Source organism: Panthera uncia, chromosome B1 (genome assembly GCF_023721935.1).
Source record: "Panthera uncia isolate 11264 chromosome B1, Puncia_PCG_1.0, whole genome shotgun sequence".
NCBI lineage: Eukaryota > Metazoa > Chordata > Mammalia > Carnivora > Felidae > Panthera > Panthera uncia.
Genome location: NC_064811.1, coordinates 69,727,468 through 69,754,672, shown reverse-complemented (window position 1 = coordinate 69,754,672; position 27,205 = coordinate 69,727,468). Strand labels below are relative to the sequence as shown.

Genomic DNA, 27,205 nt, shown 5'->3' with positions numbered 1-27,205 from the left:
CCTAATAGAACATAGTCCATTTATTTTAGCTAAATTAAAAAAAATCTCCCTTGTAAAGTACATTGTGTTTAATTATTTTTGTTACATATGATTAACATCATCCTTACTTGGATACCATCATTCACCTTTCCACTCAGACAAGACTCAAAAATTCAAGTGTCCCCTAGAAGCTAAGTTCAAAATGACATTTCAGTATTAAAAGAGGCTCCCCGATTACCCATCTGTCCTCACAAGTGTGTTCAAGTACATAAAAAAAGAAACATGATATTGTCAATACGCCCAAGTTCTGAAGCACTATCATGCTGATCTGATCACGGTGTAGGTTTCTGCCTTAAGCTTGGCAGGAAACGTTTGATTTCTTTCTGCTTACTGAAGCCATTTTATCAGCATTGGCAGTATAAAATAACAAAATGGGGGCAGACAGCCCAATAGTTTAGGCCTTAAGCTTTTGTTTTTTTTTATTTTTTTTAACGTTTATTTATTTTTGAGACAGAGAGAGACAGAGCATGAACGGGGGAGGGGCAGAGAGAGAGGGAGACACAGAATCGGAAGCAGGCTCCAGGCTCTGAGCCATCAGCCCAGAGCCTGACGCGGGGCTTGAACTCACAGACTGCGAGATCGTGACCTGAGCTGAAGTCGGACGCTTAACCGACTGAGCCACCCAGGCGCCCCTAGGCCTTAAGCTTTTGTAACAGATCTGAGAGGTAAGATACGAGGAAAGACCTTTTAAGGTCATTTACTGATAGATAAAAAATGTCATTGTTAAGTTTCAATCTGACGACCAAATCACTTAGATACAGGTGTTAACCCTAAAATCGCTTACTTCTTTTAACCTAATTTTGTATCTCACTGCCCATTTTGAAATTTTCTTTTCTGAAAACTGTGGCTAGGAACCTAATAAACTAAAGCTATCAGTACATAAAGGTTTCAGGTTGGTTTGCATCAAAGAGAATGTTTTAGTACTGATGTAGTATAACAAGGCCCTGTGCTGCAAGTGGCCACTGACAGTTAAGAACTGGCACTGCCTGGGCACCTGGGCGGCTCAGCTGGTTAGGTGTTCGACTCTTGATTTCGGCTCAGGTCACGATCTCATGGAATTCAGCCACACATGAGGCTCTGCACTGACATTGCGGAGTCTGCTTGGGATTCTGTCTTTGCCCCCTCCCTGCCCACACTCTCCCTTTCTCTCAAAATAAATAAATGAATGAATGAATGAATGAATGAATGAATGAATAAATAAATAAGCAAGCAAGCATTAAAACAACAAACAAACAAACAAACAAACAAACACAACAACACAAAACCAAACCCTGGCACTGCCCAAAAGTAACACTGGTGTCCTAGAAGAATATTTCTTCTTCACAAGGTAATTTTTTTAATCTTAAAGTTTTTATATTAACTATGTATGCTATATTAGTATATACCATTGACTATTAGCTGCTAATTGCTTGTCTGGTACTGGCTATAAGTGGTATATTATATTGATTCTATCTTTGAGATGTGGTTTTATACATTTGTTAAAGGTAATTAAGAGAGCCCTCGAGCAGTAATACTACTGTGCAAAGCAATGGCTAAGAACTGAGGAATACTCTTCCATGACACGTGATCTAAAAAAGGCTATTGTTTAAGTATAAGGACCTCTAATTCTATCCAAAATGTAAACACAAACAAAATTTGGTTTATCTTGAATGATAAATTGTAATTCCTTACAAATTCTCCTGAGTATTGGTATAGAGATTTAATTCTCCAATAAAAGGATATGACTGGATATAAAATCAATGGACAGTCTAAAGATTTCTCTGTCAAAATTTTAAACTCACTACAGTCAAGCCAAAATTATCTGCATTTGGATAGTCTATGAATCATAAGCATTCTAAAGAACTGTTAGATAATAATACTGAATACCTCTTAATATTATAAAAACAAAATCACAAAAGGCATTAATAATTTCGTTTAAAGCTTTTTTTAAAGTTTATTTTGAGAGAGAGGGAGAGAGAAAGTGCATGTGTGTGAGTGCGGGAGGGACAGAGAGAGAATCCCAACTAGGCTCTTCTGCAATGTCAGCGTGAGCCTGATTCAGTGGGGCTCAAACTCACAAACCATGAGATCATGACTTGAGTCAAAATCAAGAGTCAGATGCTTAACTGACTAAGCCACCCAGGCGCCCCTAAAACTTCTGATATATTTGTTTTTATAGTAAGAAAATAGTCTAATAATATGAGCCAAGATGGTGAACTACAGCTTTTTTTTTTTTTTTTACTTTGCATACAACTTAATGTTTAAACATAGATTATCTAAAACAATAAATCATAGAGTCTTATATATTTCTTTATGGAACCATTAAAATTGTATTACAAATGTATTATGAAATCTAATAGTCTTATAAAACTTTTTCTCATATCCATTGAATTGACAGATATTCATTTTTCATCTACAAAAACTAGTGTGCTTAATATAATAGGTATTCTCTTTCCTTAGCATCTACATGTCCAGAAAGCTTAATTTTGTATACACATTTATTAAAAAATATGTATAAATATGTATAAATGTAAATGACAATAAAATAACCTTCTATTTAAAGTATGTTTTAGAGTAGATATAGATTCAGCTCAAACTATCAACACTAAAATAGTATGTAATAATTACTGTCTGTAACAATAAGACTGAGTGATTGAAAGTAATACAATCTAAACAATGTTAACACTTAAGTCTTTAAATATGGCATGATGATCTTTTTTGATTTCTATAGAATATATGATGGACAGGGATAAAATGGGGGACTCATATATATAGGAACATTTTTTTTTTTAAGGAAAAAACTACTTAAAAATTAACAATTAATAATATAACATTATAGTTACTAACTCAACAAATAACAAACAAGAAAACCAACTTCAATTCTATAACATGGCCATTTAATGATAGTAGGAGATGATAGAAGGGAATTCCAGAAAAAGATTAGAGAAAAAAAGTAATGAGAAATAAGGAAGAAGACAGAGAAATGGAGAGTGAGGGAAGGAGAGAGAGGGATGGGGGAAAGGGAGGAGAAACCAGAAAGATGATAAACAAGAGAAAGAAAAGAAAGAAAAATTTCTTTTAAATCTAACATTCACTTATTTTTTTTTTTAAATTTTTTTTTTTTAACGTTTTTATTTATTTTTGAGACAGAGAGAGACAGAGCATGAAGGGGGGAGGGGCAGAGAGAGAAGGAGACACAGAATCGGAAGCAGGCTCCAGGCTCTGAGCCATCAGCCCAGAGCCCGACGCGGGGCTCGAACTCACGGACCGCGAGATCGTGACCTGGCTGAAGCCGGACGCTTAACCGACTGCGCCACCCAGGCGCCCCTAACATTCACTTATTAAAGTGTTCACTATGTCTTCTTGAAAAAGACTCTTCCAGCTTGCCATTGACATTTAACTATAATTTTCTATTATTATTCAGCTCTAAAACAGGAGACTGACTGAAAAGTTGATGGATTAACAAAATGCTGCTCTTCTTGGCACCAAGGTTCACGCTATATCAATATCTCAAGTTGTAGTATAGTTTTAAAATAAAGGGAAATATTTTTACCTAAAAGAAGAAGGTAAAAATATTTCCCTTTATTTTAAAACTATACTACATTATACTATATAGTGTATATATATATACACACACACACATATATATATATATATACACACACATATAGTCTGCCTTCTGTTTTTTTGACCCATGCATAAATAATATATGTATTAGAAAAGTAACCTTATGTAACTAGAAATAAATTGATTATATTGATGATATGAAAGCAAAGGTACTTTTTCAAAAAAGTAGTCCTTATTCCATAAGTAAAACAGAAGTACCAAAATAGCCACTTAACTAACTAAACCATTACAGAATCACTCCATCAGAAACGATTTTATTGCTTTTCCTTGATTTCTCAAGATAAACAGTACACTTGCTGAGGGGCACATTTTTCCTTCTCAGTATAAGAGTTCTGAATTCTGTAAAACATTTGGTTCAGATAATCAAGTGGCTATATTTAAGTTTCACAATAAGACTTTTTTCATAGGCTTTAACTAAGACAGCTGTGCCCTGATTATCTGATTAAATTAAAAAGTTAAACATCTTAGCTTTTTAATCTATTATCAATTAGAATGTTTTATTAGAATATATTTAAGCAATATTTACATTTACTTTGCACAGCCCCAAGATTTAAGACAATAAAATGCTTCACCTATAAAATATTTTTCATGTTTAGATTATCATAATTGTCAATACTGCTTGAGAAATAGAGAACAAAGATAATCAGCAAAAACAAAAGTTCATTTCATAAATAAGCCAAGCTTGAAATTTAACACAAAAATAAATTTTCATGTAAAAATTAATTTTTTCTGCTTTCATTTTACACGTTTGGGATTTGTAATCATTTTCTTAAAAAAGTGATTATATAGGACCCATAATTATCTAATGCTGTTTGTAACAGCAAAACCACTTTTCATTAGTTTTTATGTACTAAGTATCTTATAACCTAAAACAGTATTTGATAACTGCAAGTCATAAAATTAGTTGGTAATGAAATTGACTTAGGGGGTTGTGATTCCGATTAAAATAAGAAATAGAATAGAAAACAGTGTAGTAAGGGCGCCTGGCTGGTTGGGAGAGGGTGGGACTCTTGATCTCAGGGTTGTGAGTTCAAGTCCCAGTTTGGGTGTAGAGATTACTTAAAAAAATAAAATTAAATCTTAAAAAAAAAAAAGAAACAAAATAGAGTGCAGTAAAAGTAATGTTGCTTTCTGAAACTTTGTTTCAATAGTGTCCATGTGCTTATTTCACCTTGCTTTAAAATGCATTTTTGGGGCTCCTGGGTGGCTCAGTTGGTTAAGCATCCGACTCTTGGTTTTGATTCAGGTCTTGATCTCACAGTTTATGCATTTGAACCCTGCATGGGCTCGGCTGACATCACGGAGCTTGGAATTCTCTCTCTCCCTCTCTCTCTCTCTGCCTCTCCCCTGCTCTCTCATGCTCTCTCTCTCAAAAAAAATTTATTTTTAACATAAAATTCCATGATAAAGTAAATAAATTATATTATTGCTATAATAACAATATTGGAAAGGAAATGATTTACTATGGGAGTCCTGGCTGTCTTAGTAATGTTTTCTGCATAATTTTAAAGGATTTATATATTAATATAGTTACTGTTCCTGTTGGTTCCCTGCCTCCACTTTGCATACTTATATTCTTTTCTGTTTTTTTTAAATGTTTATTTAATTTTGAGAGAAAGAGAGGGGGCCACCCAGGCGCCCCTGCATACATGTATTCTAATTATGGTCACAATTATCAGATTTCCAAGTCAGGTAAATATGATTTCATAAAAGAAACAATGAAATAAGGTTAAAGCTCAAAAGTTTCCCATTAATATATTCTTACCTGTTGGTAATCCTTTTCCTCTCAATCGGTCTCGAATAGCCTGGCTTCGATCAGGCTTTTGTTCACTGTTATGGGAAAGTTGATCCGTCTGTACACAGATAATCAAAAATCAAGTTTGACAAAACAACCTGCCTTTTGTTTTCATGGTAATTGTCTACAGAATGACATTAGTTGGACAATTTTTGGAGTAAAACATTAACTAAAGACACTCAACACTTACTATTGTTAATTTGTATTCCTTCAACAGGATTTATGTAGCTCAGTTCTGGCCAATTACTCTTCAGGAAATGAAAGGCAAGGCAGAGTTATAGAAGAAAGCCAAACTGAAGTAGTTAAAATGAATTCCATCTGAAAACAGTAAACTTGAAGAGTTTTTTTTTTTTTCCTGATAATTACATTACTCTCTCAAGTTAGATTATAATTTTAAAATCATATTAATTCTGGTACAATAAATTTTCTCCTGATTTAACTATGCATTGAGGGTAATGACTTAAATTATTTTCAAAAATAATTTATCAGATTTTTCCTGCCAGAAATTACATTTGAGAAATGCTTTAAACTAAATGACATATTGAGGGATGACAATTAAATTTAAATCAATGCTCTTTTAAATCTCCTTAATAATAAAATGTTTAAGTAGTCTTAAGCTTTAATAACTTTACCTAAGGGTACTCCTTTGAAATAAAGCAGGTTATTTTTTTCCTCCCTGGCTCCTTGAAGCTCGGTTGCCATCATGAACGACACAGTTAGCTATCCGGACTGGGAAGTTCATAACCAACCGAGTACTTGAGCGGAAACAAATGGTTATTGATGTTCTTCATCCCCAAAAGGTGATAGTACCTAAGAAATTTGGGAAAAACTACCCAAAATATACAAGACGACACCAGACACCATCTTTGTATTTGGATTCAGAACTCATTCGGGTGGTGGTAAGACAACTGGCTTTGGCATGATTTAGGATTCCTTGGATTATGCAAAGAAAAGTGAACCCAAACAAAGAGATGGCCTGTTTGAGAAGACAAAGACCTCAAGAAAACAGTGAAAGGAACACAAGAACAGAATGAAGAAAGTCAAGACGACAGTGCAAAAGCCAATTACTGGTGTTGACAAAAAGAAATGAAGTATCTAGCAGTGAGCAGGAGACTGGACAACAGAAGGAATAAAAAGATTCTGCAGTGACTGTGGTGATTGTGCAGATTTCTCATGAGAAGATTAATAAAGTAAGAACTTTAAAAAATTGATAAAATAAAATAAAGCCTATCATAGGGGAGATGGGTGGGCAGATGGGTGAAATAGGTAAAGGGGATTAAGAGTACACTTATCATGATGAGCAACTGAGCACTGAGTAATGATGTATAGAATTGTTGAATCACTATATTGTATACCTGAAACTAATATAACACTGTATGTTAACTATACTGGAATTAAAATTAAAAAAAAATAAATTAAAAATGTATTGGTGGGAAAAAAAGCACATTATCTTTAAAAAATAAATAAAAGTGTATCAACTTAGATCAAATTCCACATGATTAGGGATGAAAAATTAGAACACTAGGTTTATTTAGATGATCAATTAGAGTAAAAACTCCAAGAAAAAGGAGAGATAATGATGAAGAGAAATTATTTAAATCTGGCACCAGGGGAATGCATACATACTTGTTTACACACATACAAACACACATATTTTAATATTGCTCCATTAGTGAAATCTGTTTGCATATGGATTATAAATCCAGGGGCACCTGGATGGCTCAGTCCGTTAAGCATCTGACTTCAGCTCAGGTCATGATCTCATGGTTCATGACTTCAAGCCCGGGTCAGGCTCTGTGCTGACAGCTCAGAGCCTGGAGCCTGCTTCAGGTTCTGTGTCTCCCTCTCTCTCTCTCTGCCCCTCCCTTGCTCTCTCTCTCTCTCTCTCTCTCTCAAAAATAAGTAAACATTAAAAAACAAAACAGAACAAAACGGTAGCTGTTGGGAGTTCTGTCCAGTGATACTAGCAAGAGCAATGGAACGATGACTGGAACGTTGTTATTTCTTCTTAGTAGAAATTTGCCTCTGGAAAGGCAGGCTCCCTATATATGAACTCTAATTGACCCTTCTATTCTTCTCTCCTACTAACCAATCCCACAACACTCCCCATACAGACTTAATACTGTTCCTCAAACATACCCTGTTCTTTCCTACTTCAGAGCATTTATCTAGGTTTACTTCCCTCTGCCTAGATTACTTTCTATCTAGACTTTTGGATCTAGTTCAAAGTGCTATTTTTCAATGCAGTCATAATTTGTATCCTTTCCCCTCAAACCTTCAAAATGCTTTTAAAATTCTTCCTGTGTTGCTTTCCATACCATTCTCTGCATTTTATAATTAAGCAAATGGTCTTTAAATAAGAGCTCTTAGAAGGTAGAACAAACATTTTATTCGAATTTATATATATCTGCAGTATCTAGCACGTTTCATATGTAGATGAGCAATATATAGTTACTGCAATAAACTGACCTAAATACTAAATGTAAAGAGATAGACATCTTTTATCTAACATGGGCAACTATTAGAAGGATAATAGAATTTCATGGAGGAATATTTCTTCATGGAAAGGGGAAGAAAAAGTATTTTCAACAATTTTACTATATCAAAAAAATAGCAAGACAAGTCTTAGAGGAGGTGTGGTATAACAGAAAGATCCCTGGACTAATAGGAAACATATACCCCATAAGCTGTGTGAGTCTCAATTTCCTTCTTTATAAAGTAAGTTAGTACAGATCAATATTTCTCAAAGGGAGCTTTACAGAACATTAGTATTATGGGAAAAATCTATAAAAAAAAAAAAAAGACACAAATAAGTTTGGGAAATGTTTCACCTACATGTAGGCATATCATTCTTGAAAGTAATACAGTCTAGTGTATTAAAGGTTCTGAGAAGTTTTGCAGTGAAAATATATTCTAATTTCTCTTAAATATTAGATTTTCCTCGAAATTATTTGATCACAAAGGAATTTTTATTAATCTAATTAAAAAATAGTTGTTTATTTATTTTGAGAGCGAGAGAGAGAGACAGCACAAGTTGGGGAGGGACAGAGAGAGAAGGAGAGAATTCCAAGCAGGTTCCACACTGTCAGTGCAGAGTCCGATGTGGAGCTCAGTGCCACTAATCCTAAGATCAAGACCTAGCCAATATCAAGAGTCAGATGCTTAACTGACTGAGCCACGCAGGCATCCCCACACAGGAATTTTTAAAAACAAAACTATATTTGAAAATATTTGGGAAACTTTAGTCTGGATAGAGGGCTTTCATAGATTTTTAGTAGTTTTACCTTTGTTTGTTTGTTTTTTTAAGTCACATGCAGGAATATAAACAAATAAATCAATTAAAATTGGAGGCAGCTCTAGTTAAGGAGGGGAAATCAGCAGCCAAGAATCGCATTCACTCAGCCTCTACTACCTGTATTCCTTTCAGTACAGAAGTACCAAGGCTGCATGGGGTACAGTTTACAAACCATTTGCCCGGAAGAATCTATGAGCCTGTTTCTTGTTAACTGGCAAACTGCATGGAATTTGGATATACTCCTGCCAGCCATACAACATCCTGGTTAAGATGACAGAGCTGAACTCCTAGGGACGAAGTAAGAAGCCATCAAGAACACTGTGTGACAGTAGCAAATTGTGGTCCACACGAAAGAGAAGGACTTCACTTGAAAGGGTAAGAGCAGATGAAGTTTGTATCTAAACAGATATCAGAAACCAAGGGAAACTAGGCAAATGGGATAGAATGTAGCTCAAGAAACGCAGAGGTGGGACGATAAATACCGTGTGTGTTATTTTGGGGATTCTTCACATCTGAGACAAGAGAGAGAATGGGAGAGTCCAGGTCTTGGGGCAATCTAGCAGAGATACAAGCATGTATCACCCCTGCCCATCAGGTGACAGTGTCCCCAGAGGGTGGAGAGGATTTCAGGAATAGCCTTGTCCAGACAAGTAAGCGGCCAAGAAAGAGGTTACAGAGCAACAGAAAGTGCGTTATTAATGTGAAAACCCATTTTGTATGTCAGTGCATTTTTCATAATAGACAGAACCACTTGCTGAGGATGTAAGAAAGGACGAAGAGCAGATGATTTCAGCTCTAACATGCTGTGACTCTATAGTACTTGTTGGAATACAGTTCTAAAAAAAAAAGACTAATTCTTATGAAATCTAGGAGACTAAGTCATTGACTGGGTTTCTAAATTTTAAGTGCCATCTCAAATAAACCATTGACATTAGAACAAGAAATTTACTCTCCTGTCCTCATCTTCATTGAGAAAATGCTACCAATAGTATCTTTAAAGAAAATCCTGTGATACTCTGCTAAATTTTAAAATATGACTATCTGCATCAGTCGGAACTGTGGCTTACCCCAGAAAGATTTCCCAGAACCAGTTTGACCAACTGTTTCACGTAGGAAAATGAAGGTGCACAGTTGCTATTCCTAATGTGGGCGCTGCAAGCATCCAGGACAGTCCGGACAGAAACTCGAGCATATATAACATCTTCGCACATTCCAAGCAGTATGCTGTTGAGGTGATCTCCAAGCTTGATAGGCTAATGTAAAGAAAGAAAAGGCACTTTCAGAAGTGTGGGTAAATCTTATCTAACAAACAAGCCATTTCAGGAGTCATAGGAACCACACCAAACACATTTCAAATACTCGGAAGAAATGAGCTCCTTATCTAGCAGTATGTACATTTTAGTGTATTTTATCTTTTCATAATCCAAAAAATTAGCAGAAGATGGTTAACACACATCTCCCAAGACAGGAAGTATTACAGAAAAACAGTTTTTTTGGGGTAGGGGGGCTAGGGGGGTAGGGTATAATAAAGAAATGGAATTCCTAGGTCATTCAAATATTTTGGTAAGCAGTTATGTGAGTGTGTGTGTACATTTTGGGTGAATAAATGATTTCCTAACAATTGATAAAATGTAACATATTCATTATATATTAAATATAATTTGATACTCTCATGATAACTTAGATTTCAAATACTGCAATGACTCAAGTCATTTGAATATCAGTTCTCATTATGCTGGTGAATCAGAGAAACTGGAATGTAAGATTTTTTAATTAGTTGACATGATTTGTAGAACATTATATCCACATATCCAATAAGCATACAAAAAATGCAAATTAAAACTACAAAAAGAAGCCACTACATGACTAAACAGAATGGGTAAAAAGAAGACTGATAATATTGATAAGGAGAAAAGCACTGTTGGTGGGAGTTTAAACTGGTACATCCACTTTGGTTGAAACATGCTTTCCCTGTAACCCTTCCTTTCTGCTTCTCATCCGTTTGTATATTATGTCATCCTTTAGATCTCACCTTAGATGCAGTGTCCTTTAATAAACACATCCTAACCCTCTAAATCTAGTTAAAGGCTCTGACTCTGGTGTTCCATGGCACCCTCCAGTTCCCTACCACAGCATTCACGCATTGTTACAACTGGTTATTTAATGCCTGGACTCATGGATATACTCCACAGGCACGGGCCATTCTATTCCTAGTATCTAGTACAGTGTCTGACACAAGACGGGGCTTCAACTTTTGAAATGATATTGAATACTTGCAAAATGACTATGATTTCTGATAGCAAAATACTAGTGAAAGTTTATATACTTCTTCTCCAATTTATACATTATTGATACTGACTTAATTTTCAGTTATCTGAAGAGTATAAAGTGTTAGTCATAGGCTGTGATCACATTTTGCACGTATGTTAGGTTGTATATGATACCAATATATCCAGTAATAATTTAACTTTTTCACTTCTATTTATCAAGTTGAAACTGAGGGTTTTTCATGATACAAAATGAGACTGAACCAAGTTGAAGACATCATCCATCTTTCACGGATCTTAGGATATCTGGATTTTAGAATAAAAGCCTAAAAAGCCTGTTACTTCTTAATTTAATTAAAACAAACTCTTACACCTAGTTATTTTTCTTTTCGACTTCTAAATGCCTAAAATAAAACCTAATTATGTATGTTATATCTTTGCTCTGATGAAATATAGTTATCTTTTTTTTTTTTTTTTTTTTTTTTTAAGTAGGCTTCATGCCCAGCATGGAGCCCAATGCAGACATCAGTGCAGGACTTGAACTCATGACCTGGGGATTAAGACCTGAGCTGAGATCAAAAGTCACATGCTAAATTCACTGAGCCACCTAGATAGTCTGAAATAAGTTATTTTTATAGTTTCAGTTACTATTTGTTATTATGTTTATATTGGGTCTTTAGGAATCAGTTATTTTAGAAAATAAGGACTAGAAACAGCACAATGATCATTGGAGCCTAAGACTTCAGAAAGTGTTGCTTTAATAATGGTGTTTTCTGCCATAGGCTTAGCGGAGTATTGTCCCTTTTGAAGGGACAAGAAAAAAAAAAGTAATGAAGAATATACTTTGAGATCTATTATTCCTATGCTTCTGCATCAAAAAAGGTTATCACTTTAGTTCAAGAATGAAATCATCAACATCTACAACCATTCTTATAAGTCATTAAATTAGAAGAAATTATGTGGACTTGCTGTAATTTTTGAAGAGGCCACTACATTTCACAGACTAAATTGTTGAAACCTGGGTAGCAACTGATATAATTCCAAGAACATTCTGAGAATAATAATGTCTTTAGAATTTTATTATTTCCTTCTGAGAGTATGACATTATTAATGGAACAGCATAGAAATGCTGGTATGCCTGATAATATGCTGTAGAACATATATAAATACAGGGAAGAACTTTCTAAAAAGGGTGAAGTTGTACAGATGTGACAATTTGACTTACTTGGCTCTGAGGCACTTCATGATCAGCTCCCCAATACAATGTCATTCCAAGAGAATAAATATGGATCTAGGAATAGAATTTTAAAAATCATATTATGGTAAAATAAAATTTAAAACTTTAGCAAGTACTAAAAAAATTAGCAAGTACTATATATTCATGACTTTTTGTCCCAGATAAAGTATAACATATGATTTGAGAAATTAATCATTTCATACTTTGCATAAACGTATGTGAGAACTTAAAATAGAAAATAAGACTAGAAATGATCAGAACAAATTTCCCCCTTTATTTCCTAGCCTATCATCTGTCAATAATTTTATTAGTTCTTATTTATTTTAAAGTTTCTTTATGTAAACTCACACTAATACTGCATATTTTTTTTTAAATAAAAGGTGAAAGATTTATTAGATCTGAAGAGAAACCTGAGTATTCTTTCTTTTTAAAACTAAATAATCTCTATGACTAAGGTGGGGCTCAAATTCCTGAATCCAAGATCAAGAGTCACATGCTCTACAGACTGAGCCAGCCAGGCACCCCACAGATACATCTTTTAACTTTTCCCCTTTTATAAAATGTCAGAAACTTTAAAATTACTCTGCACTTGCGTTTTTAATTTAACAAGAGATATAGGTGATGTCATTTTGTACATGCAGGTATTTCTCTTGACTTGGTTCTCAGAGATTATGAATAAAAGAGTAAATCATCTGTAATTTTGATACACATTGTTAAATTCTCCTACAAAGAAGTTGTAGTATTTTGCACTTCTACCAGCAACATATAAGAGATTTTTTTTCACAAAATTTTTTTTTGTCTATAGTATGTGCTACAAAGATCTAGATTTTTGCCAATCTGAAACGGGAAAAAAAATCTCACTGAAATTTTTTTTTTAATTGAAATTTTGATTAGCATTTTTCTTACTAAGAATGGATGGGGTGGTAGATGGAGGAAGACGTTGGGTGAAAAAAGATTTTACTTGCATTGTTTGTTTGCTCCTTAAAGATTAAAAAAATAACAACACATTTTTTTTGCTGATACAAGTGATCCAACAGGGAAAACTGGAAGTGCAGGAGACAGCAAGGTTGCTGGGATAGCACTGTTGAGTAAGTGGGAGAGGGTGGAAGGTACAGCACCAGGGAAGGAGTTGGCGGGACAGAGAAGCACAGGGTGGCTCAATTGTAGTAAGGAGGCAGAGAATGTGGGAATTTAGCTGAGTAATCTGGTAGTGAGATCCTGGGAAAAGTTTCTTCTGACTGCTTCTACTTCTTTCCTGTGAGACAGGAAGCGGGATGAAAGTGAGGACAGTTAATCCTATAAGTAATCATTTCCCATTTTTTCCTCCTGTGAAGAAACTCAGAGCTAAATTTTTAGCCCATCTCTATCAATACTGTGTAATCTTACTATGTGTATTTAAAAAAAAATTTTTTTAGCGTTTATTCATTTTTGAGAGACAGAGAGGGACACAGTGTGAGCAGTGGAGGGTCAGAGAGAGAGGGAGACACAGAATGCAAAGCAGGCTCCAGGCTCTGAGCTGTCAGCACAGAGCCCGACGTGGGGCTCAAAGCCAAGAACCATGAGATCATGACCTGAGCCGAAGTCAGGTGCTTAACTGACTGGGCCACCCAGGTGCCCTTTACTATGTGTATTTTTTTTCACCAATCTTATTCCAACATCATCTTATTTTCTTGTCTTTATTTTCACTTTGCTCTTATTTTCTCATTTTTATTTTTTAATTCTGGAAACTGTGTCAAATCCTCTTTAGAAATAGGTGGGGTATGCACAAACAAAACTGGCTCTTTATAGCCTCACAGCACTTTAACCTACTCTAACTTTGCCTCCTAATTTATTCCAAATCACAGATTAGAAAAGTTGTTCCTCTTTTCAAATATTTTCATAGCTCCCATCTTAAAAAAAAAAATCCCAATTTTTTATAATGATAAACAAGAGTCAGTCTGACTTGCCTCCACTTCCATTTTCTAGACAGATTTATAAGTTTTCCTCTGTAATACTCCTCTACCGATTACAACCTAAAACTTCAGCACTACGAAATAATTTTCTCTTGGCAAAATAAAACCTTCTCTCAATTTTTCTTGAGCAGTTCTTTCTACTAAGAATTTTTTTCCATCTGTCAATAAAATTCCTACATATTACTGATGGTCGAGAGATGTATGCCATATAAATTTTCCCAAACAGGATAAAGCATTCTCTCTTTCACGTACAGATATATTTCATTCGCATCTCTAATAAAAGAGTTAACTAATACTGCCTATAATATAATTAAGATGTGTCCATGTTTGTCTTCCTGGAGGAAGTGTTTTTTACATAGCTTAGTATATCTCTCAACTACTAACACAGAACTTGTACACAGTAGATATTCAATTCATGCCTGCTGGACTTAAATGTACATTAAGTTTAAGATAGCATAGTGCAGGCTATTGGCATATTTCAGTTTCGGTTTCTTTTCAAAGAACCTCATATGTGAATCCCACATATATGAAAAATACTTCATGGCTTTAGCATAAAAAACTAGTTACATATTCAAATATATTTCTTTTAACACGTTAATATTGATTTGTGATTCTGAGATAGTGCTCTAAGATTCTTTATTATATTTACTTCTCAATATGCCAAATGAGTTACTATATATTAATTTTTATAAATGACTATATAAAGTTAGTAGCACAATTATTAAAATTAGGTTATAAAACTGTATACCTGCTGATCATCTATGTATATATTATAATGATTGATTTTATGTATCAACCTGACTGGACCACAGGATGCCTAGATAGTATTTTGGGAATTTTTGTGAGAGTTTTTTGGATAATATGAACACATAATTAAGTAGACTGAGTAAAGTAGATTGCTCTTCTATTGTGGGTAGGCCTCATCCAATCATCTGAAGGCTGAATAGAATAAAATGGTTTACCCGTTCCTGAGGAATAGAAAATATCTTTCTGTGAGACCGTCTTTGAACCAGGACATAAGCTTTAAAAAAAAATTTTTTTTTAATGTTTATTTATTTTGAGTGACAGAGAGAGTGAGAGCAAGAAAGTGTACATGAGTGGGGGAGGGGCAGAGAGAGAGAGGGAGAGAGAGAATCCCAAGCAGGCTCTGGCTGTCAGCAGAGAGCCTGACATGGGGCTCGATCCCAGAAATCGTGAGATCATGACCTGAGTGGAAATCAAGAATTGGATGCTTAACCAACTGAGCCACCCAGGTGCCCAGCTTTTTTCTTGCCTTTGGACTTGAACATCAGCTCTTCTGGGTCTCAGGCCTGCTGGCTTTCAGACTGGAACTTACCATCAGTTATCCTAGTTTTCAGGCCTTTGGCATTGGAAAGGACAAGGATGGCTAGGCTTGGGAACTGGACTTAAGAAATTTAGGCAATTAAGTGGATATGTGAAAAGGGAAGAGTCAGAGATAAAGATACAAAGAAAACGTGCATGGACAGGAGGGCACTTGAGTGAGCTAGTTAATATAACTGATGGGGAACAAAAATGTGTTTTTATCTTTACAGTTAGCTATAATGGGCTGGAATGTAAACTCTATCAGTGGAAAGACTTTGTCCTATTCACTACTCTATCCCAGGACCTTGAATAACACTTGACATATAATAGAGATAGATAATATTTAGTGGGTGCTTACTCTGTGCTGAGTACTGTTCTAAGTACTATTTTATTTAACTTTTTAATAACACTATGAAGCAAGTAATATCATCGTCTCTTTATATATAAGTCACTTGAGGCACAGAATAGTAAGCAAGTTGCATGTGGTCACACATCTTTCAAGTGACAAAGCCAGAAATTTTACTCAGAACCCACATTTGATAAATATTTGTTGAAAAACAAAATGGGATCATAATGAAACAGTCATCACTGAGAAGGCTCAAAGAATACCCTCTACCTCTACATCCATTCTGTAAAGAGGAGCTGGAAAGTCTTCAAAGCTTTGGCTCACTGACCATAAGACACTGGGTAAGATACTACAGTCTGATATGCAGATCCCTCCCACCCAGTGATCTCTCTGAAGAAATAAGAACTGTTTTATATGTGCTACATAGCTCCTTTTAGCAAAACCCCTTGAGATTTTGTGGCTCTCTATTTAATAGCAATAAAGCATAAATATCTTTGGGTGAAAAAAAAAATCCTTAATTGTTTCTGCTCACTCAACAAATTCTGAGCATCTCCTAAGAGGCAGATATGGAGTGCAGCAATGGTTCTCCAACTTTATCACAGATCAGAATCATCTGCTAAAACACAGATAAGGGTCCTACCTCTGTAATCTCTGATTTAGTAGATTTGGTGTGGGGTCTGAAAACTTGCTTTTCTTTTTAAAAAAATTTTTTTAAAGAATGTTTTATTTATTTTTGAGCATGAGAGTGTGAGTGGGGGAGAGACAGAGAGGGAGAGGGGAACAGAAGATCTACAGCGGGCTCTGTGCTGATAGCAGCAAGACTGATGCGGGGCTCAAACTCACAAACTGTGAGAGTATGACCCGAGCCGATGTCTGTTGCTCAACCAACTGAGACACTCAGGTGTCCCTGAAAACTTGCTTTTCTAACAAGTTCCCATATGATGCTGATGCTGATGGCTGGGAGACAACACTTTGAGAACCACCAGCATAGAGCAGAGGCGATAATAATGAGTATTATAATAATGAGACAGGGTCCCTTCCATCTCAAACCTTCTATTTCAGTAACCAAGACAAGATAATGTGGTGTACAAGAGACTACAATTAGTGTAAGAGAAAACTTTAGATTTACAGGAAAAGTTAGCCAGACAATGAGGAGATGAGGCAAGAGCTGAGATGATGTGAAAGAGTATTCGAGGCTGGAAGAAAGGAATGTGCAAAGACTAAGAAGAAAGAAAGCACTTAGCACATCCAAGACACTGAAGTAAATCCAGAATGGTTGAGGCATAAAGCTTGAGATAAAGACTGCTCAGAGAGAAGGCTGGTGCAGTGTACCCTCAAAGACCATGGTAAGGAGTCTAAAGTTTCTTCAAGTGAAATGCAGATCTAAATATTTTTTTAATGTTTATTTATTTTTGAGATGGAGACAGAGAGAGAGAGAGAGAGAGAGAGGCAGAAAGAAAGGGAGAGAGGATCCAAAGCGGGCTCTGCACTGACAGCAGAGAGCCCAATGTAGGGCTCGAACCCACGAACTGCAAGATCATGACCTGAGCCAAAGTTGGATGCCTAACCGACTGAGCCACTCAGGCGCCCCAAGAATCTGAATAATTTTAAGCAGCAAAGGGACAATATCAAATATGATTTTTCAAAAATGCACTGGCTAGTTTAAAGAATGAACTGGCCAGGGGCAAGACTGGAGGCAGGGAGATTATTAGAAAGTATTTGCAGCACTGGTCATTCATGATGGACCGGACAAAGTAGAGGCACTGAGGACTAATAGAAATAGATGGATGTGAGAGACACTGAAGAATTAGAATCAATAGGAATTAATCACTGACTAGATTTAGGAACGAGGGCCTGAAGTGAATGAAAAGTTAAGAATGACATCTTAAGAGTCTTTCTTGCAAACTGGGGAAATGATGGCCTATTTATTTACAGGGAGCACACAAAAGAGGAGAAAGCTTCCAGTGTGTGAAAAGATATTTAGTTTCAGATCTAGTGAATCTGAGATGCTTGTGGGACATTCTGGTGAATATATCTAACATGTGGCTATATATTTAAATTAAAGAGCTTTGTGTTAAAGATATATAAACTTGAGGGGTGCCTGGGTGGCTCAGTTGGTTGGGTGTTTGATATTGGCTCGGGTCATGATCTTGCGGTCTGTGGGTTCAAGACCTGCATCAGGCTCTATGCTGACAGCTCAGAACCTGGAGCCTGCTTCAGATTCTGTGTCTCCCTCTCTCTCTGCCCCTCCCCTGCTCATGCTCTGTCTCTGAAAAAATGAATAAGCATTAAAAAAAACAAAAGATACATAAGTTTGGGAGCTAGCAGCAGATAGTCATGGATGTTTAGCCTTTAAAAAAGAGGAAACCAATTTGACAATAAATTTCATATAAAAAAATAAATAAAAATAAACAAGAATCTGATAAAAGCCAAGAGCCCTCTATCCAGAAAAATACATGTAATCATATTTTCTTGGCATATAATTAAAAAAATTTTAATGGCCTCCTGAATCCATTCCTTTGACTTTGAAGGGTATCATGGGTTAGGATCCCAATATATAAAACAATTGTAAAAATTTACTTGGTCATAACTCTTCTTTTCTTTCTGTACTTCCTGGGAGGGGGTACCTCCCCCCCGCCCCCAATTATTTTGAAATCTCAAATCAGCAGGTTGGCATTTTCTAGTTTTAAAATTAACCTGTTCCCCTCACCCATTACCTTCTACATCTCACCACACTTTAGATATTTGAGAAGTACATTCAGCTAGTTTCTGATATATACTACTATCTTAACCTATCTGACAACTTAGTTTACTCTAAGCTATTGTAGGGCTTGAAACATTAGTTTATATACACTACAGACCATGAGTATCTGGAGGAGACCCACTCATTATAGACTGGCCTCAGGAATCTGCTGAAATGGGATATTTCAGGGTCTATTTTGGTCTCCTGTGTCTCTCTTTCATGGTTTAAGTTTCCATCATAAGAATTATTCAAGTATATAAGACCCTATATACTAAAAGACTAATATGATGAAACTATATTACCTGACAAGAGTACCACATAATGCCATTAGCTCTGAATAACATATTATCAGAGATTAGTTTATTAGCTAGTGGGACATGGTATATTGAGGTGATGATACTTTATTTATTTTTTTTTTCAGAGAATTTTTTTTTTATTTAATATATGAAATCTATTGTCAAATTGGTTTCCATACAACACCCAGTGCTCATCCCAAAAGGTGCCCTCCTCAATACCCATCACCCACCCTCCCCTCCCTCCCACCCCCCATCAACCCTCAGTTTGTTCTCAGTTTTTAACAGTCTCTTATGCTTTGGCTCTCTCCCACTCTAACCTCTTTTTTTTTTTTTTTTTCTTCCCCTCCCCCATGGGTTTCTGTTAAGTTTCTCAGGATCCACATAAGAGTGAAACCATATGGTATCTGTGTTTCTCTGTATGGCTTATTTCACTTAGCAGAGGTGATGATACTTTAAAAAGAACTAAATTTAGGGGCGCCTGGGTGGCTCAGTCGGTTGAGCGTCCGACTTCGGCTCAGGTCATGATCTCACACTCCGTGAGTTCGAGACCCGCGCCGGGCTCTGTGCTGACAGGTCAGAGCCTGGAGCCCGCTTCCGATTCTGTGTCTCCCTCTGTCTCTGCCCCTCCCCCGCTCATGCTCTGTCTCTCTCTGCCTCAAAAATAAATAAAAACAGTAAAAAAAAAAAAATTAAAAAAAATAAAAAGAACTAAATTTGTATAGAGCTCTGTACCTATCACAACCATAGCATTTGACTCTTTAAAAAAATTGTGGTACAAAATATAACATTAAATTTACCATTTTAATCATTTTTTTTTCCATTTTAATCATTTTTAAGTGTACAGTTCAGCAGTGTTAGCATATTCACTTTGTTGTATACCAGATCTCTCAAAGTTTTTTATCTTGCAAAACTGAAACTCTGTATATACTAAACATAAATTCCTCCTTCAGCCACTCACCAGCCTTGGGTAACTACATTTGTACTTTCTGTTTCTAAGGTTTCACTAGTTTATATATGTAACATGAGTATAATCAGAGAGTCTTTGTCTTTTTGTGATTGGCTTATTTGTTTAGCATAATGTCCAAAGGGTCACCCATGTTGCAGCATGTGACAGGATTTCCTTCTTTTTAAAGGCTGCATAATACTCCATTGGATGTATATGCCACATTTTTTTTTTTTAATATTCATCTTTGAGAGAGAGACAGAGCGTGAGTGGTGGAGGGAAAGAGACAGGGGGAGACATGGAATCTGAAGCAGGCTCCAGGCTCTGAGCTGTCAGCAGAATCCGATGTGGGTCTTGAACTCATGAACCACAAGATCATGACCTGAATCGAAGATGGATGCTTAAACGACTGAGTTACCCCGCCACATTTACCCGTGCCACATTTTCTTTATCCATTCATCCATCAATGGACATTTGAGTTGCTTCAACTTCTTGGGTATTAAGAATACAGCTGCAATAAACATGTATATGCAAATATCTCTTCAAGATCTTGCTTTGAATTCTTTTGGATATGTACCAAGAGGTGAGATTATTGGATTACACAGTAATCACACAGGAAACTCTGTACTATTTTCCATATTGGTTGCATCATTTTACATTCCTAAAAACAGTGCACAAAGCTTCCAATTTCTCTGCATCCTTGATTAACACTATTTTCTGTTCTTTTGATAGTTGCCATCCTAGTAGGTGTGAGGTAGACATCTCCACAACCCCAGTATTTAAAGTTTTCAATCTAATTGTGTTACTGCATATTGGACTCTGGTACTAGACAGTCCTGGAGTTTCTTCTTTAGTGATCTGCATAGTGCCTGTCATATAATAAGTATACTTATCAAATTTATGGGTGAATGAATAAACAAAGGAGAAGGAGGGGAGAAAGGATGCATTAATAAGATTTAATATGGAGTAAGTATAGTATAATGGGGGTAAAGATATTCGGTCTTTTTTTTTTCTTAAGATTTAATTAATTAATTAATTAATTTTTAATGTTTATTTATTTTGAGAGAGAGAGTAAGAGCATGTGCATGGGCAGGGGGAGGGGCAGAGACAGAGAAGAGAGAGAATTCCAAGCAAGTTCTGTGCTGTCAGTGCAGAGCTCAATGCTGGCTCAATCCCACAAACTGTGAGATCATGACCTGAGCTGAAATCAAGATTTGGATGCTTAACCTACTGAGCCATCCAGGCACTCCTAAAGATTTTATTTTTAAGTAATCTCTACCAAATGTGGGGCTCGATCAAAAGTCACACAGTCCACCAACTGAGCCAGCCAGGCGCCCCTGGTCTTTTTTCACAAGTTCAGTTGAGGCTTCTGCTAAGGTTAGAGAAGCAAATTTCCAGTATTGTTCTTATAAAGATGACCCTTGATTTTCAAGAAGAACAGAGATGATAGGGGCCACAATTCCTGATATTTAGATTACAAATTAGTGGCAATAAACACTTAAACTAAGATGCCTTTAGTTTATCAGGGATATAGTACAAATCCCTGGAGTATATCAATATTCTTTTTTTTTTTTTTTAATTTTTTTCAACGTTTTTTTATTTATTTTTGGGACAGAGAGAGACAGAGCATGAACGGGGGAGGGGCAGAGAGAGAGGGAGACACAGAATCAGAAACAGGCTCCAGGCTCCGAGCCATCAGCCCAGAGCCTGACGTGGGGCTCGAACTCACGGACCACGAGATCGTGACCTGGCTGAAGTCGGACGCTCAACCGACTGCGCCACCCAGGCGCCCCTCAATATTCTTGAAGACAAATCACAACAAGAATTTGTCTCAGGTTCCAATCCCATCAAATTGATTTCAAAAGAACTGCCAAATTAAGCACAGCATGTACCATGCAAGCAGGAAGTGAACAATTACCAGTAAGACAGAAAAGCCAGAGGATCAAAAATCTTAGTGTGACCTGTATAAACCTGTCGAGTTTTTAAAGAGGCATGTTATCTTGAAAAGTAAAACTTTAAGGCAAATAAATGAAAGTGCCTATTTATAGAGCTGGTAGTTGAGGTAAATTTTTTCATACAGCTGTACATATACAGTTTACAAAACAAGTTCCATTGAATGAAGAAAACATTTTTATGCATCAAGATCTTACCAAATACTCATTGTTATTCACAATACTGTGCTAGGCATCGAGTATTATTTAAAAAAATATTGATATATTATATACTATCAATAGCAAGAATGTATTGCATACTAGTTAATGACATATCCTTAACTCATAAAAGTTGTGAAATGCAGTTACCGTCCTCTTTTTCAGTACACCCCTGCCCCATTAAAATCGTAATACTAGAATAGTGCTTTTTAATTTTAATTTTCACACCACAATGTGAAATTAGTAAGTTTCCATGAATTTATTGGCCATTAGTGGTCAAATAAATGTAATTCCTTTTGCTCCACTCCCCAAAAAGAATACTAGAATATAAGACTACTCCTCTGACCTTTGCTTTATACTTATATTGCAAACAGGAATGGGATCAAAAAACTTGTCTTTGATTTTCTTCATACTTAGAATTGCACTGGAGCTTTTAAGGCATGAGATGAGGTAAACAGAAGTTCCCATTAGATTCACAAATAAATCAACTTTACTTAACCACAGTAATGGCAACAATACCACACCCATCCCATCTCAGCTCTGGCTCCTAAAACTTAGTCTAGTTAAGAGGCAGATTTCAATCACTTTCTCAACCATGTGCTCTAACAATTTAACCTAAACACAAGGCAGTTTACTTGTTTGGGTATCCTGACATCACAGGGCAAAATGGGAAAGCCTTATGCAAATTAGAAAGGCACTTGTGCACCTAAAAGTTTTACTAAGCACTTTTTTCTTCTATTGTGGATTTTAAATGCCTTCCAGAAAGAATTCATAAACCACTGTGCAAAACTTTTCATAATTTGAAAAAACCCTATTATAATTCAGTAGAAGTTTTCAAAACTAAGACATCCATGGCTTTACTCTATTGCAGAGGTCACCAGATCCACTTGAGAGACTGATAAAGTTATGGACACCCTTCTCTGAACATGCTCAAACATGCAAAACTTAGTTTGCCATTTCACTGGTTTGTAGATATCCTGGAGTTCAATTAAGATCTAGAGATATCAAGTGTTAAATAATTTGCACACACACTATGCCTATTTCCAATGTTCTAATTACCTTCTATCTTTTAAAAGTTTATTATTAAATGAACCACACATACAGAATGTACAGAATGAATGCATGCTATTTAAATAATAACAGTAAATAACTATATATGTGCTATCCAGCTTAATAAAACACTACCAGTACATTTGAATACTCTCATGATCTATAACAATGACCAACACTCCCAAAATTCTTAAGCAGTTCATGGAGTAGATAAACTGGGTAGATAAACCTGGATTTTCTACCAATTCTATTTAGTCTTCTTTTAGAAACACAATGGCTCAAATCAAGATGCCTTCTTCTAGCTTAATCAATACACATGTATGCACGCACACACACATACACAAATACACACGCTTTCTCCTCCTCTTTCCTTCTCTCTCTCCCTCTCTGAAAAGGGAAACATTCACTGACAGTGATAGGATGGAAGGATAAATTAGTACAATTCCTTTTACATGGAAATTAGGCAATGTATATCAAAATTTTAAATGCACAAACTTTTTGGGGCGCCTGGGTGGCTCAGTCGGTTGAGCGGCCGACTTCAGCTCAGGTCATGATCTCGCGGCTTGTGAGCTCAAGCCCCGCGTCGGGCTCTGTGCTGACAGCTCGCAGCCTGGAGCCTGTTTCGGATTCTGTGTCTCCCTCTCTGTCTGCCCCTAACCCACTCGCATTCTGTCTCTCTCTCAAAAATAAATAAACATTAAAAAAAAATGCACAAACTTTTAGGTTTTACTACCAGGAAATTATTATGTTAGTTTTTACACTTATGTGGAATAATGTAAGGGAAATAATATTCATACCCAGTTCTTAATTCTCCAGAGTTCCATATCTAAATTATCGCAACCTGCTATATACTATATATATATATATATATATATAATATTTATATATATATATTTTATATATAAATTTTATATATAAAAATATATTTTATATATAAATTATATATATATATATATATATATATATATAATATATATATATAACTCATTTCATAGCCTTGACAATGAAATGAGATCTGATGTCAATGCTATTGCCATCCTCAGACTGGATATTTCCATCATGAACTTTTCCTTCTTAATTGTTCCATCAAATGAATTGTCAAACTGTGAGCTTTGCTTCCATTGTATCCCTTTTATCCATGCCTTTATATTCCCAAGGCATCACATGATTTTCAGCTCTTTCCCCAGATTATTAAAAGTCCCTTATTAGATTTCTACACAATTCCTATACATTTTGTTATGTGTGTATAGATGTGTGTAGTATAGACTTTGTATATTGTATATATTCCTATCTAATACAATCCCTATATAATCTTTCATCTTATCTAGTTATCCACACTTTTGTCAAACTTCCCCTCTAAAATCACAAGTCACATCATAATCACTCTCCTGAAAACATGCCTCAGAAGAAAGTCTCAAGTACTGGTATTCAAAGTCTTCTTTATTCTGATTTAATAGTCTCCTTCTCTTTAACCACAGGCTTCCAGGTACCTAATGCTCTAGCCTAGCTAGTCTAACCAAACATTCCCTTATCATAGTGGACAATTTTTTATCTCTTATCATTGCATATACCAACAACCTTGAGTGGAACGTTCACATCTACTTATTTTTACTTTTCTAAATTCTACTCATTCTTCATAGCCCAACACAAATGCTACCTTTCCTGGATATCATTCTAAGCTAAAAATTAACTGCTCCTCTTCCAACATTCTAAAATAGTCTACCCCGTATATTTATTTTAATCCATATATTACAGGTTGTTCTATACACATTGATCAGGATCAATTCTCTAGTTATTTTTGCATCTTCCTCACAAATACAGTGCTTTAAACACAGCAGGCATTTAGTATTTTTAAACATGACTTAATAATGGCTTACCTTACTAATAAAAAATATTGTTTCTTAGATCCATAAATTTTTATAAAACTATTCTCACACAAAATAAACATGCACTTCTTGGAATACATGATCATTTAAAATTCAGTGGCTCTTTTTCAGAGGGTGGAGGGAGGGTAGCCCAGGGTCTTTTACTTTTCCTACCCCCACCCAAAATAAAAAAACAAAACCAAGCTAAAAACACTTAACAGTTACCTTTTCAACATCCGAGAGAGAAGTTAGTGATTGATTTTGAAGAACTTCTGGTGCGGTGAATGCGCGAAGATCCTGATTGGAAATATTTTCATCTGTAAAGGACACACTACCAGATGGCAGCAACAGCAGAGACCATGGAGAAATGATGAAACCAAGGGCAGCAGGATCAGCCACGCTTACTGGTTTGTAACCACATAGAATAAAAAGAAAAAAAAAAACTGCTTAAAATTATAATCAAAGTATAGATCATTTAAATGACTATCCCAGCCTATGCATATTGTGTCCAAGTGCAGTGACAAACACCAAATCAATATGCTACAAACAGGGTGGGTTTCACGTATCTGCTGCTACTAGCATTACCAGCAACACCACCTTGGTTGGACTTAATCTTTTAAAACTTAGATGGTAAACCTTAGAAAGTAGAAATACAGATTTTCACTGTCAGTCATGAGAATTAAATGTGGTTCAAAAACTTTACCGCAGTGATACAAATGTGCACAAGGATCAAGTAGTTCTTAAACTTTGGGGGGGATCATGGATTCTTTTGAGGATCTGGTGAAAAGTATGGTCTCTTTTTCATGGAAATGGATAAAAAATATAAAACTGTACACAAAAGAGATTCATGGATCTCCCTATAGCCCTTTTATGGACCCTATGCTAAGTAAGATTTCCTGATTTAGACTATAGTGTTGTCAAACATAAAAAATAATTTCTTTGACCATTCATCAGATTTGGAATTAGCAAAGTCTCAACTATATGAAAGTCTCTTGTTTTGCAACAAAATATGTATTTGTCTGAATTCTAATTTTTGTTTTGTTTGTGTTTGTTCATTTCACTAGAACTTCAGGCAGCTTCTGTACTAGCAAATGTGATCATTGGGGTCTCTAACAATTTTTTGTTTCAATGCTTGCCTGTGTGGTGCCTAAGAGCTCATGTTTAAAAGCATTAAAAAAAATTCCTTAGGGGCACCTGGGTGGCTCAGTCAGTTGGGCGTCTGATTCTTGGTTTTGGCTCAGGTCATGATCCCAGGATCTTAGGATCAAGCCTCGCATCGGGCTCCACACTGAGTGGGGAGCCTGCTTAAGATTCTTTCTCTCTCTCTCTCTCTCTCTCTCTCTCCCCCCCCCCCCCCCCCCCGCTTACACTCTTTCTCTCTCCAAAATAAAGAAAAAAATTAAAAAATCTTTTGAAAAAAATAATTCCTTAGATTTTAGCAGGCCTTCTCCCATAAGTAAAGGTATACATTAGGCTCAACAAAATATACTTATTAGACGGAATTTTATTTTGTCCTCCCATTTCAAAAGGAATTTAATATAAGTTTTAAGGTAACTGCTATGTGAACTGGATCACAGACTCAAGAAACTGCTATAAAGTCACAAAAGACCTGTGACTGCCAATGCCGCTATTATGCAATCTGAACAGGTTGTACTGATATCTAAGTCAAATCATAAGAAATTGCCAGAGTTTATGGCACAGTTTGTTAAACATCCTATAGTACCTATTCTTTCCTGAAAACAACTTTTATTAGAACTGAATCATCCATCCTTTCTGACTTTTAAACCTCTACCTATGGTCAAGATTCTGACCATCAGAATAAAATGAAATAAAAAGTAAACTATTAAAATTCATTCTTTTTTTGAAGACTAAAAGGACAACTATATGTTCTCCTGCATTTTTCATGAATCTGAAACATGTCTTTAATAACTGTGTCAAGGGAGAAAAGTGTGTTTGAACGTATCCTTTGATCAGTCAGCACATCTTACGTTGCACCAAAGCTGAGTTACAGACCAATGATCCTTACAGTCCTACCCAATCACATATCAGACCGCTAAAAACACGGCTCACAATTCTTAAGGTAACGTATGTTTCAATGAATCATTGCAGCTGGTAAACCTAGGTATATTGTTGTCTTTCACAGCCACTTTACACATTTTCTGTTAAATGCTTCTTCTTGGGTATTTCATGCACAAATATTACACAATCAAACTAAAGAGAACTCAAACAAGGCAGAACAATATTTTCTTTGCCAAATGATGCTATCTGAAATACTGGTATTTCCCATGTCACAGATATT

At 35.8% G+C, this 27,205-nt stretch overlaps 1 protein-coding gene across 5 annotated transcripts in view; it reads right to left on the bottom strand.

Moving 5' to 3' along the window:
* The window catches only part of PTPN13 (protein tyrosine phosphatase non-receptor type 13), a 228,140-nt gene that overhangs the window by 115,068 nt on the left and 85,867 nt on the right, over positions 1 to 27,205 (bottom strand). For all 5 annotated transcript variants that reach the window (XM_049630820.1, XM_049630821.1, XM_049630823.1 and 2 more), the window contains exons 3-6: positions 25,132 to 25,310; positions 12,228 to 12,293; positions 9,803 to 9,988; positions 5,411 to 5,498 (exon numbers count right to left, since the gene is read on the bottom strand). In XM_049630820.1, the coding sequence (XP_049486777.1) occupies positions 5,411 to 5,498; positions 9,803 to 9,988; positions 12,228 to 12,293; positions 25,132 to 25,310 (519 nt within the window). The remainder of the gene's footprint in view (positions 1 to 5,410; positions 5,499 to 9,802; positions 9,989 to 12,227; positions 12,294 to 25,131; positions 25,311 to 27,205) is intronic.